The sequence below is a fragment of the Vicugna pacos genome, chromosome 16 (genome assembly GCF_048564905.1).
Source record: "Vicugna pacos chromosome 16, VicPac4, whole genome shotgun sequence".
In the NCBI taxonomy this organism is placed as follows: domain Eukaryota; kingdom Metazoa; phylum Chordata; class Mammalia; order Artiodactyla; family Camelidae; genus Vicugna; species Vicugna pacos.
In genome coordinates, this window is record NC_133002.1 from 17,761,621 (window position 1) to 17,773,911 (window position 12,291).

The 12,291-nt window shown below is 65.7% G+C and overlaps 1 protein-coding gene across 8 annotated transcripts in view; it reads right to left on the reverse strand.

Annotated features, from left to right (window-relative positions):
• RAI1 (retinoic acid induced 1) overlaps positions 1-12,291 on the reverse strand; it is a 102,378-nt gene that overhangs the window by 6,802 nt on the left and 83,285 nt on the right. For 5 of the 8 annotated variants that reach the window (XM_072938548.1, XM_072938554.1, XM_072938549.1 and 2 more), the window contains one exon: positions 2,513-8,024. In XM_072938548.1, coding sequence (XP_072794649.1) covers positions 2,513-8,008 — 5,496 coding nt within the window. In that variant the 5' untranslated portion in view covers positions 8,009-8,024. Of the gene's footprint in view, positions 1-2,512; positions 8,025-8,470; positions 8,924-9,037; positions 11,276-12,291 lie in introns of those variants that run through there. The other 3 variants (XM_072938550.1, XM_072938551.1, XM_072938552.1) reach the window with 3 other exon arrangements.

Consider the following 12,291-nt stretch of genomic DNA (forward strand, 5'->3'; position numbering starts at 1 on the left):
ACCCAGTGTCCCGTCTGCAGCAGCCCTCAGGGGTGCTGATGGCAACAGACAGTGGGCTCCTCCCGCTGATGGCTTCTTGCCAGCCTGCCTGCACTGAGGCCCCCAAACCCCTGACACAGGTATTTTAGGGGTGGAGACGGAGCCAGAGAGAGGCCTCAGGCCCTTGTGACACCCTGCTGCCCCTGGGTGTGAGATGGGGGTGGGGCCCGGTCGTCCTGGGAGGACGCAGACTCCGGGCAGACTGAAGTTCCAGGAGCTGGGCACGGCGGGGCTCAGGGACAGCGGCTGGTGTGGGGGCTTCCAGGTGGGGGAAAAAAAGGGAAGAGGGTGTCCCCGGTGGCCTGCACAGCTCTGCTCCTCCAGAGAGCAGGTGTGAAGGGTGGGAGGTGGGGGGATGTGCAGACACAGCCCCTACTGTGGAGGGGTTCAGGGTCAGGCCATCCAGGCACCCCCACGGTGCTGGTGAGCCGGGCGCCCTGAGGTGCAGAAGGCACTGACTTGCTGGGGTCACAGAACACCCTCAGCAGAGCTGGGACTGGAACTGGGACTCTGAGGCTGTGTGCTGCCACCAAACTCCAAGGCAGAAAGGGCCTCAGTGGGGTCAGGTGGCTGGGGGAGGCCTGGGCTGTCGGGGGGAAGGACCGAACCAAGACCTCGGGAGCCCCAGCCCCTGCCGGTCCTTCAGGCCGTCTTCCAGGTGTGGCACTGCTTTCACAGGCCCTCTGAGCCCTGCCGGGCTGCTGGCCCTGCACTGGCCCAGTGTGGCCGGAAGGCCCTTCTGACCCAAGTGTCGCTGGGGACCAGTGAACGCCCCTACCCTGTTCTGGCCTTCCCAGGTGTGCTCCCAGTGGTGGGGCCGCCATGCCATTTCGGGAGGACGGTGCAGCGGCACAGCAGGCTGAGACGGGGCGCCGAGCGGAGGGCCAGCTCCAGCGCACAACAGCCGTGTGACCCCAGGAAAGCAAGGCGTCACCCGGACCCCACTTCCTCCTAGTCCAGGAGATCAAAGAGCCCCACACAGGCTGTGTAGGCGGCTCGGGAAAGACCAGGCTGGCCCCGCACCCAGACGGTGGGGCGGGGGGCCTGCATGCTGCTGGGGTGTGCATGGGGGTGGGGCTGGCTGAGAGCTGGGCATGTGGAGCTGAGGATGTGCTGCAGACCCTGGGTGCTTATGGGAGCCCCCCCCAGTGAATGGCAGCGGGGCGACAGCCCCCTGAACGGATCTGAGCATTGGTGTTATTCTTTAATGACCAGAGACACCTGCAGCTGCTTCAGGGCTGCTGAGAGGGAGAGACAGAAGCAGAGACAGTAGGCCAGGAGAGGTAAGTGAGGACGGGAGCGAGGGCTCCAGGGCCCGGGGTCTGCAGTCAGGCCGGGAAGGCATGGAAGTGGCAGGTGTCCCGTGAGGCTGGGGAGGGGCACCTGGTCATGGAGAGGTCCCTAACCAGGTCCTGGCAGCACAGAGTCAGATGCGGGAGACGGAGGCTGGGCAGCACAGCGGCCCCCCCTGCTGGCCTGGGACTGGTCAGGGAGGCCGGGGGCTGGAGGAGAAGCCGGTGTGCAGGCAGGGTGGGCGCAGAGCGGTGTGGGCTGAGAGCTGCGCAGTGCCCAGAATCACTCCGCAGCAGCCTGGTGGGGCCGCACAGTGGCCATGAGTGTGTGTCTGGGGGGCGGGAGCACAAGCCCCAGGAGGCTGTCCCCCCACCTGGCCCCAGGCACCCACTGCTGACCACCTCCCACTGGGACCGAGGGGCCTGCAGTGGCCTACTGGCTGCCTGCTCACTCTGGCCCCTGCACACCTCTGAGGGGGAAGAGCCCTGTGGTAATGGGGTGACAGTCCCGCTGGTGGGGACGACACGGCTAGCACCATCTAGCGGCCACTGTCGCTGTCCCAGCAGGTGGCCATCGAGCACTGGACAGGCAGGCTTGGCTGTAACAGTGCAGTGTGCACTCCCCTAAGCCCCAGTCCCCTCCACAGGGACTGTCACGCCCACTTTAGAGATAAGGAAACCGGTGATCCAGGGGCAGCGCTGGGATCCGAACCAAGAAGCTGGCCCGAGTTCCTGCTCAGACCTCAGCCACTGCAGTTCCTCCAGGGGCATTTTTGGGCCTTACGGGAAAGCGTCCTGGACCACCTGCCGCTGAGGGCCCTGTGCTCCGTGGGCATCGGAGCGGGGACACCTGCCTTGGTGGGTGCCTGGACCTTCAGTTCTGGGGCCCCTCATCCTCTGGGGCCTCAGTATCTCAGCTGAGGACGTGAGCAGAGGGGCCAGGTGAGGGGAAGGTGAGTGCTGGGCTGAGCTGGCCAGGCAGCGAGGGGGCTGCTGCGGGAGGTCAGGACAGGGGTGCGTGGGTGTGTCTTACCTCAGCCTGAGGTGTGCCTCCCTCCCCCATATTCATTTGTGATTGTAGGTATGTTTGGCCCAAATCCACAGTGCTACAGAGATGGCAGGCCTCTGGACTGCCTGCTTGTGGAACCCGAGGTCCCCACCCAGCCGGGCTGGCTGCTTACCATGTCCACGGCCACCTTCATGGCCTCCTGCAGCCCAAAGAGCTTCCCGGCCACCAGGTAGACCCCGCCCGTCCACACGGCGCAGGCCTCGTGCACCCAGTGCTCCTGGGTGTCCCCGCCAGGCTCTGCCGGCGGCTCCTTGGTGCACTCATGCTTGCGGCTCTTGTCGGCTAGGGCTGCCTCCTCGCCGCCATCCCCCTGACCGTCACAGCAGTAGCAACTCTGCAGCCGCCGGGACAGGCCCCGGGCGCTGGTGCGCAGGGAGCCCTGCTTGGCTGGGTCGGCCGGGCCGTCAGGCCTGGGGGGCTTCCCAGTGGTGGCGGCAGCAGCGGTGGCAGCTGGGCACTCGAGGCCTTTGAGTGTCCTCTCGAGAGGCAGCGAGGCCTCCTCGCAGGTGCCCTCCGGCCGCACCTTCTCCTTGAGTTTTGGCTTCTTTTTGGGGAGGCAGTGTTCGGGGTAGTAGGGCCCACAGAGATCCCCAAGGTCCTTGAAGTTGGCCGGGTTTTGGCAGAGGCAGCAAACAAGGCAAGAGGTACTCAGGGCCTTGGAAACCACGGGCCCCAGATGCATGGTGGAGGAGAGGGGCAGGGAGGGCCGAGGCTGCAGGACGGAGCCCCCAGGGAGCATGGCCAGGGAGGCCCCGGCCGCGTCCAAGGAGTAGGAGCAAGAGGATGAGGAAGAGGAAGTGGAGGAGGAAGGCTTCCTGTGGGGTTTGGGCTCCTCTCCGGGGGAGTTGACAACAGTGCACACGGTGGTGAATGCATCCCGCTTCTCCACCCGCACAAAGGGCGAGAAGGCAGGGGTGCGGCTGTCTGCCCGCAGACGCTTGCAGGAAGAAATGTACTTGAGGCGGATTTCAGGCTCTGCGGGATCCAGGGGCAGCACCTGCTGCTGCCGCCGCCGCTTGGCACGCCCCTTACAGGGGGAGGAGCTGGCGTTCTTGGCCCGGCCCCGCGTCAGGCGCTTCCGCTTGGAATAGCTGCTGTGGCCGGCGAGGCCCAGCTGCTTCTGCGCCCTCGTCTGGGGCTGGCAGAGCCGGCCCTCGGGGGCCTGGGAGGCCAGGCCCAGCTCCTCCGTCTTTGGCTTCTTGCCTCCTCCACCAGAGCTGTCCTCACTATTACCCGGTGTGCCATTGGCCCTGTCTCGGGGAGTCAGGAGCAGAGCTGGGCCTAGATGGGGCCGCTTCTCCAGGGAGCCTTTGGGGGGTCCGAGGGCTCCGGCCCGGCCTTTCCGGCTTCTCTTCTTAGGCGCCAGGGCAGTGCCCCCAGGCAGCAGGGCCTCTGGGGACATGAAGGCCTCAGTTTTGAAACAGTCGGTTGAGGACAGTTTCTTACTGTTCACAAGTTTGCCTTTTAAGGGTCTGTTGGTCGGATTTCTGCATAACAGGTCACCCCCCAAAGTTGCTGGGAACTTCTGCCCGGTGCTCACATTTAAGAGACCTTCTTCTGCCCCCAGAGGGCTGCCCCCGGCGCTCTTGAGCCCCTTCTCAGGGAGGGATGGACTCAGAGGATTCCCGGGTGGGGCCCCTGGTGCTTTGCACACGAACTTCTTCAGGCTGGGCGAGGTGATCTTCTGCACGATGGCCTCCAGCTTCAGGCCCCGGCCTTTCCGGGGCGGCAGCACCTTGGTCTTCATGGCCCCCTGGAAGGACGCCCGCGAGGCCAGCTTCAGGCAGGTGTCAGGGGTCTCTGGGGGCAGTGGCTTCACCGCGGGCTCACCGTTGCCCTTGGTGGGCTTGGCCTTCTTGGGAGAGGTCATCCTCTTGAAGAGGGTGGGGGAGCCCTCAGCCCCCGCCTCCTTCCCGTCACCGCCAGCGCCGCTGCGTAGGACCAGGTTCCGCTTCTTGGTGGGAACGGGCGCCATGAAGGCCGACTTCCTTTTGAGGGTGTGCAGGGGCCGATCGGAGAGCTTGCCGCAAGCTCCAGGCTTGGGGACCCTGGCCCGTTGGCCCACCCTGCCCTCCTTCTGGGGGCTGCCGGCGGCCTTGAACGTGGCAGGCAGGTGGTTGTTAGCCAGGAGCTTCTTGGCAGCGCGGCAGGCAGGGAGCCGGCTCTCCGAGGGCCGCCGCCGCTTGGAGTGGAAGGCCTCCTGGGTCCGCGTGCGGGACCGCAGGATCATGGGGCGCTGGTCTTTGCCTGGTGTGTCCGGCGAGTCTGTCTCCTTCGTCTTAGAGCCCATGGGGCTGCTGTCGGAGGCCACAGGCAGGGCGGCTGGGTTGCTGGGGCTGGACGCAGCCTTGGGAGAAGGCTTCCCCACCCGCTTGCCCGACTTGAAGGCGGCTCGCTGCTTGCCCCCCAGTTTGTCTGGGGGGGCCGGGGTGGTGGGCAGGCCTGGGGGGCCGGGTGTGCGGGGCTCGCTCAGGGCCGTGAAGGAGCGGGTGCACATCCTGGGAAGTCCATCTGAGGCCCCACGGCCTGGGGCTCCCGCCCCTTCCATCTGTCCCTGTGGGGGCCCCGTGCAGGACTCGGGGAGCAGCAGGTCTTTGGGCAGCGCCGGCGCCCTGCACGGGGAGTCCTCAGCCTCAGGCAGCCCCCGCTGCACCCGCCGGCTCCGCAAGCTTTTGCCACGAGGCACGGGCTCTTTCTTAGCGATGGGAGCCTCGGGTACAGCGGGTTTGTTTGGCTTCTGGGCCAGGGAGGTGTCGGGGGCCAGGGCGGCGGAAGCCCCCGGAGCCAGCGCCCCATCAGGCCCTTCTTCCCCAGGCTTCATGTGGGACAGGGAGGACTCAAACCAGCTCTGGACCTTGGACTCGGCGCCCACAGTGGGGCCCAGCAGGATGACGGAGTCCCCAGAGAGAGGGCACGGGGAGCCCCAGCCAGCCTTGGGGTCCAGCACCTCCTCCACCTCCTCCTTGCCGCACATTAGTGGGGCCTTGGGCGACAGCGGGTCCTGCAGGCCCGGCCTCCGCTCGGGGCTGCCCAGGAGCTCGCACAGGGAGGAGTACTCCTCCTCCGCCTCCAGGTCCTCCTTCCTGCCGGCGGGCGGCAACAGCGGGAGGTCCCCGAAGTCCGCAGTGGAGCAGCAGTGCCGGCTGTCCTCCAGCCACCGGTCAGCCTTGCCCACCTCGGGGCACTGCAGCAGCCCGCCCGCCTCCTCCTTCACCCCACCCACCTCCTCCTGCTTGGAGTCCCGAGGCACCACGGCCTTCTCCCCCGGGGGCTCCTCCTCCTGGAAGCCCAGGCAGGCCGGAGCCTCATGGGCGGACTCCTGGCCAACGCTGTCCGCGGCCTTCCCGCCCTGCTCCAGACCCTTGGCGAGCTCACCGGGCTGCAGCCCCCACCGGGGACAAGCATCCCCCAGGTTCTCCTCGGGCCAGGCAAAGGGGTTGGCGCTGTCCGCCGAGCTGGCGGTGGTCGTGTCTGGAAAGCAGTCAAACGCCGCCGTGGTGGGGTCAGAGGCGGCAGCCCCAAGGGTGGGTTTGGTGCCAAAGGAGAGGGGACCGGTGGTCTTCTTGGGGTCGGGGGTGGCGAAGCCCACAGACGGGTCTTCAAACAGCCCCGGGCTGAAGTCCTTGGCGCCACCACCCTTATCCAGCTGCAGGGACCCAGGAAGGGCCTCTGGCTCCCCCGGCCTCGGCCATGCAGCCTTGGCCACAGAGTCCAGGCAGGCGCTGTGGTTCTCCAGCGAGAAGGGTGGCTTGCAGGCATCCTTGGCCAGGCTGGGCGCCTCGGCCCAGGCCTTGTCGGCCTTCTCGCCGACGGCCTCCTGCAGCCCTAGGATCTCGGAGGCCAGGTCCTCCTGCGCCAGGGCGCTGAGCAGCAGCCGCGGGCAGTCCCGCGCGCCGGCCACGAGCCTGGAGAAGCTGCCGAGCGGCAGGCCGCTGTGCAGACTCTGGAGGGAGTCGTCGGACTTGGTGGACACGTCGTCGGGCGAGGTCACGGAGCAGGTGGACACCGACTCGGGCTTGGCCTTGCAGCTGCTGTTGACCCTGGCGGGGCTGCCGCGAGCCTGGCCGCAGTAGAGGAAGCCACGCTCCAGCGGGTCCTCAGAGCCGCTCAGGTAGTCTGTCTCAGGCGGCTCGGCATGGCTGGACTGCGGCGTGCTGCTCAGCGGCTCCGACAGCGGCGTGCCCACCGGCTCGGCTGAGTAGCCGCTGCCCTCGGGGCTGCAGTGCTGGCTCTTGTGCTGCTCCGGGGTCCGGGACGCCAGGTGCTTGACGCCCTTCTTCTGCGGCGCGGCGGCCTGAGAGAGCAGCAGCTGCTGGACCGTGGTGGACATGCTCTCCACCTGCGAGGTCAGCGCTGTGAGGCTCTGCAGGCTCAGATCTGACAGAAGCGTCTCAGGGAGCTTGTCTTTCTGCAAGGCCTTGCAGTTGCCGGCCTGGGCGTCCACGGAGCTGGTGGCGTCCGTCGGGGAGGGGTTGAGCAGGGGCATGAAGTGGCTGTGGTCGGTGAGGCCGGCAGGGAAGGCCCCGGTGCTGAGCGGCTGCTGGTTGTAGGGGAAGTTCTCCAGGTTGGGCATGAGCGGCGACGGGGTGGAGCTGTAGGAGGGGGAGCGGCCCACGGAGCGCGCGGGTGAGTGGCCGGAGCTGGGGCTGAAGGTCTGGTAGTACTGCTCCGGGGGCCTGACCGCTGCGTCCGGCTGGCAGAAGCCGGGGCCTTGCTGGCCATAGTGTTGGTACTTGGCGAGGGTCTGGTAGTGCAGGCTCTCCTGGGCATGGTGGCGGCTCTGCAGGGCTTGCTGCTGCTGCTTCTGCTGGTCGTAGCTGAGGCGGCCGGACTGATAGGCATGAAGGTTCTGGACCCGCGGCCCTGGGGCCAGGCTGGAGCTGGCGGTCAGTGGCCTGTCATGGGGCTGGGCGGACGGTGCTGTGCAACTCTTATAGGAATGGGCCCCCTGCCCCCCGGCCTGGCCGGGGGAGGAGTAGGTGGAGGACGTGGGAAAGGACTGGGAGTGCTGGGGAAAGTGGCCGCCCTGGGGGAAGGGCAGAGGTGAGGCGAGATCGTTCTGCAGTTTCTGCCTCTGGAGCTTGGGATAGGCCAGGGGCTGTGGCAGCTGCGGCTGGACGTGCAGGGAGTGAGTCCGGAAGGGCAGCTGGGCGCCCTGCTCGGGGTACTGCCTGCCAGGCGGCACCGCCGTCTTTTTCAGCAGGTTCTCATCATACTTGCCCACCCCTCCTGGCAGGGGCTGCGGCTGGGGGGGTGGCGGCTGGGGGGCCCCCCAGGCCTGCAAGCTCTCCTCGCCTGAGTAGCGGCCGGGGTAGGGGCCGCCGTCCTGCACGTTGTAGCCTGGGAAGGCCGGCCGCCCGGGCAGGGCCTGCTGCGCCGGCAGGCCCTTGGTGCCGCGGGCTGCGCTGGCGGGCGTGCCCGCGCTGCCCTCGTAGCCCGGGTAGGGCTGCGGGTTGTAATAGTCCTTGGCCAGCAGCCGCTGCCGGTCACAGCTCAGCCCGGCCTGGCCCGGCTGCCTGCAGTTCTCCAGGCGAGACGGCTCCTGCGAGGTCTGCTGGTAGTTCTGTTGTTTGCCATGGAAACCACACCTTTCTCGAAAAGACTGCATGACTCGGGTGGGCTATCTGTGAAGAGAAAGGGGGAGAGGGCGGGCAGGCGGGCGGGGAAGGGAGGGGCAGAGGGACAGCAATTGAGACGGGCCATTTCCTTCCCTGCAGCCTGGCCCCCTCCCCTAAGCCTGAGCCTCCCCACCGGCTGTGCACACTGACAACTCCTGTGTCAGGGAGGTGTGCTCTGCCATTCCAGCTCCGACAGGGACTGGGACGGCCACCTAGGAGGGAGGTGCCACCAGGCTGCCCAGTCACTGGGGAGCTGCTCCCACTCCCGGCCGGCTCCTCCCCCTCCTCGGCCCCTTCCCAAGGCTCCAACTCATTTAGCAGAGCAATTCCCGCTCCCCTGTCCCTGGGGCTGCTGGATCCTGTAATCCAGTCCCAGCGCGGCAGTGTTCAAGCGTGACCCGGTGCGCCGGGGACTGAGGACGGCTCGCCCCAGGAGCCGCTCATGCAGGCACCTCCTCTGTCGCTGCCGTGCCACCTGGAACCTGCTCCTTCCAGCAGACCTTGATTAGGGGCCGCCGAGCCACTGCAGGGATAAAACATCCGCTTCTCTGGCTCCCAGGAACGCAGGACGGCAGCACCTGCCCCCGGTTTTTGATATTGTAGGTGCGTAAACAGATTACATGGCCCAGAGTGAGGCAGCACCTGCTAAGGGGGGCGGGGGGGGGGGTGGTGGAGCTGCAAACCCTCCACGCGTGAGGCAGCCCCAGCCCTCCTGCTTGGCTCTCCCCAGTCTACAGGGCCAGAGTCAGGCCGAAAGCCCATCTGTTTATGATTTTAGGGGCCCAGGTGGGGGTCCAACCTGCCCCAAAGCAGGATCCAGGGTCAGGAAGTGACCCTGGGGTGGTGGGCCCTTCGAGGGCAGAGTGGCAGGATTCACACCGCCTCCCAGACCTCCCCAAGAGGACACACAGCTGGCCTTTTCAGGGCCTGTTCCCAACCCCAAAGAGGATGGGGGGCCAGCCATGGGGTCCAAGCTTCCAGGGCTATAGGAGGACCAGACAGGGATAAGGAGGACACACCTGCAGACGTGAGAGGGGACAGGAGCCACATGGGGAGGGAGGGGGTCCGCCCCCCCTTCACCCCGATCGCACCTTGACGCCTTCCTCCTGTGGTGGGAGACAGGGTGCTGACCAGGGAGGAGGACCAAGCTGTGCAGGGCCAGCCCGGGGCAGTCGGCCAGCCCCAGGAGCCCTGGCAGCACAGCCCAGGCCCACCTCCCTGCCTTGGGCAGTCAGCTGGCCCGGCCTCTGGGATGGAAGCACCACAGTCCACGGAGAGGGACTGACCGGTTTACCACAGGACCCCAGCTTGGAGGAGCCTGCCCTTCTGACCCACTTCAGTCCATCCCGGCGGCTTGGATCAAACTACATGAGGTACTTGCTGCCACGCTGACCCAGAGCTGGAGGCAGCGCTCAGTTCTGGGCTCTGGCCCGGTGGCTCCCTGCCAGGTGACCTCTGCAGGGAAGCCAGACTGCTCCGGGCTCCCAGGCAGGTGGCCCCCTTCCCACCTCGGGCAGGCCCACGCAGGCACCCCCACAGTGCCCATGCCCCCGTCCTGCAGGTGGGGGCCACCTCCGCTCAGGTGTCCCCTGCAGGAAGGCAGAGGCAGCAGAGGCCCCCAGCCCAAGGGCACCGCGCCCTGCCCTGCCCTCCCCAGCCATGTTTATGAGCCCGGGATTCACAAACCCGGGGCCGTTCAGAAGGCTGCGCCTCGTATATCTGCACAAATTACATTTCGGCTTTTATTAGTCCCAGACCGCTCTCATTTCCTGCTGAGTGTCCTGTGGATATCATTAACATTTCTACAGCTTAAAAAAAATTTTTTTTCACATTCTCCAAAATGCATTACCAGAAACATTATTTAAGAAGAGAGAATGCTATGACCACTGCCCCCTCCCCCCCGTTTAATCAGGCCAGCTGCCGCATCTTGTAATTGCACCGAGCCGTATGACAGCGGGCTTCCCAGTACACAGGAGCAGCTGGACGCGCTGAGGGCATCTATCTCTGAGAGAAGACAGTTCAATTAAAACACGAGAAGCCCAGTGCCTGACGGAGAACGCAGGCCGAGACGCTCACCCCAGCACCACCCTCCAACCCCAGGTGGGGGGGTGCAGGCACAAAGGCACGACCACCTCCTGGAGCCAGCCAGGCCCCGGCCCACCAGCTCTGCCAGGAGGCAGTGGGGCTCTACCTCTCTAGGAGCTGCCTCAGGCCTGCCATGGGCCCCGTTGTTATTAATTACTATGCTTATGATTACTTTCCAAGACCACTAAAAGAGGACAGGAGGGAGGGAGGCAGGCAGAGAGCTGGGGTGGGCAGTGGCAGGAAGGGGGCAGAAAGGGGCCCCCTTGGCAGGGAGATGGTGACCTTTGAACCCAGGTGGAGGGCAGGGAGCAGCGGTGGGGCCAGGCTGAGGGTTTGGCCTCTGTGCCTTCTGCTGGAGGGAGAAGGGCTGGGGGTCAGGGGAGGACACCTGCTCACACACCTTCAGAAGACTCCTGGTCCAGCCTGGCCTCCCCATCCCTGCTTCCCCTCCCCCTTCTCCCAGACACTTGGTCAAGGCCACCAGCAGGGAGGGAGGAAGAGGCCAGTCTCCATGGTCCTCTAAGCACCAGATACGTCTGTGCCCCTGTGGTGACCCCTGGAAGCTGGCCTCCCAGGCCACTGGGCCAGGGAGCAGGCCAGGGGCAGGGAGAAACAGCACAAGGCTGGGCCAGGGTCCAGGCGGCGCATCCAACGCCCCAGGACATCCCTACACAGCGATGGGTCTCACTGCTCCCCCAGCCATGAAATGGGAGGACCGGAAAGGGGGGCTGTGATGAGCCAGACACCCCCTGCAAGGCCAGCAGCTCAGGTGAACCAGGGCCCAGCCCTTCCTCCAGACGAGGCCCACGGCTCTGCTTGGCGCTCCCCACCCCAGCCCAGCAGGGTCCACAGGCCCCGGGGTGCAGAGGCAGTGTGGCCGGGGGTGCCTGCTCCCACTGTGTTCACACACGTACTGGTTTGTTCTGCCCTCTGACAGAGAGAGGGGCGGCTCAGAGGGACCAGGACCTGAGTGTGAGCCCGCCCACAGGGAAGCTCCTTCTGATGCACGTGGGGCCACAGCAGCGCCCAGGCCAAGGGTGGCCCCCGCCTCACCCAGAATTCCCACCTCAGAAGGCATCTTGGAGCAAGACCGCAAGAAGACTCTGGCAGAAAAGGAGCAGGGCACCTTCCAGCTCCTCTCCACCACCTGGGAGACCGGGAAGCCAGGTTAGTCCCCCATTCAAGGAGTCAGACCCACCGTGGGGGTCTACTCATGGGCCACGGTGGTCCCTGGCTGCAGGCTGTCCCCTTCTCAGAGATCAGTCATCGGGGCCTATCCTGCCTCTCCAGCCCCCAAGGTCAGGGAGATGGGCCCAGCGTGGGCCAGCGCCGGGTAGCTCCCACAGGAACCTGAGGGCTTCAGGCTGGGAGGCTGTGGCTGGAAGCGGTGCCTGAGAGGGAGGGGCAGAGAGGAAGCTCTGTTCCCCAGCAGCTGCTCTGGGGCCGCTGGTTCCATCCCACCCACTTACCCAAGGTTGTTTTATGACCTGGTTTCCTGATTTGTAGCTGCAGGGAGAAAATTTAAAAACCCAGCCCACTCAAGGGCTGGGAACAAGGAAGGAGGGAAAAGTTACCTGCATTGGGAGGCTGGGGGTGGGGGTGTCCCGGGAGGAGCGGAGAAGGTGGGACCCCTCGGGCCTCCCCATCTGCTGTGGGTGATGAATAATAACTAGGAAACTCTGATTAAAGTGATAAATCACGAGTCAGATTTATTGCTATCCTGTGGGGTCTACTTTGAATCTCAAGGGCCTGGCTTGAATGGGGGGTGGTTTCCAAGGAGTCCCTCAGACAAGACAGCTGGGTGCCCGCAGGCCTCTGGGACGGGTAGGGTTCTCGGGCCAAGCACAGGGAGAGGCTGGCGTGGGGCAGAGGGGCACCATCCAGAGAACAAGGCAGCTGCCACCCTGCAGTGGGGCCTCCCAAGACCGCCCCATAAGGGCAACACCCCCAACACACTTGGTGCACACTCGTCCTTATGCACGGACACCAGCGGGAGAAGCCCACAGGTCCAACGCACTGTCCTGTGCAGGGCCTGGGGGACAAGCTGTAGGGTGAGAGGGGCAGGAGGACAGCCAGGCTCCTAAGTGAGGCCTAGGTGAGGCAGGGGCCCCGGGGCTCCTGGGAGGATGTCTGAATGGGGGGTGAGGCTTCTGGACTCTCCAGATGTTTGTAAAACCTTCCCTCAAAG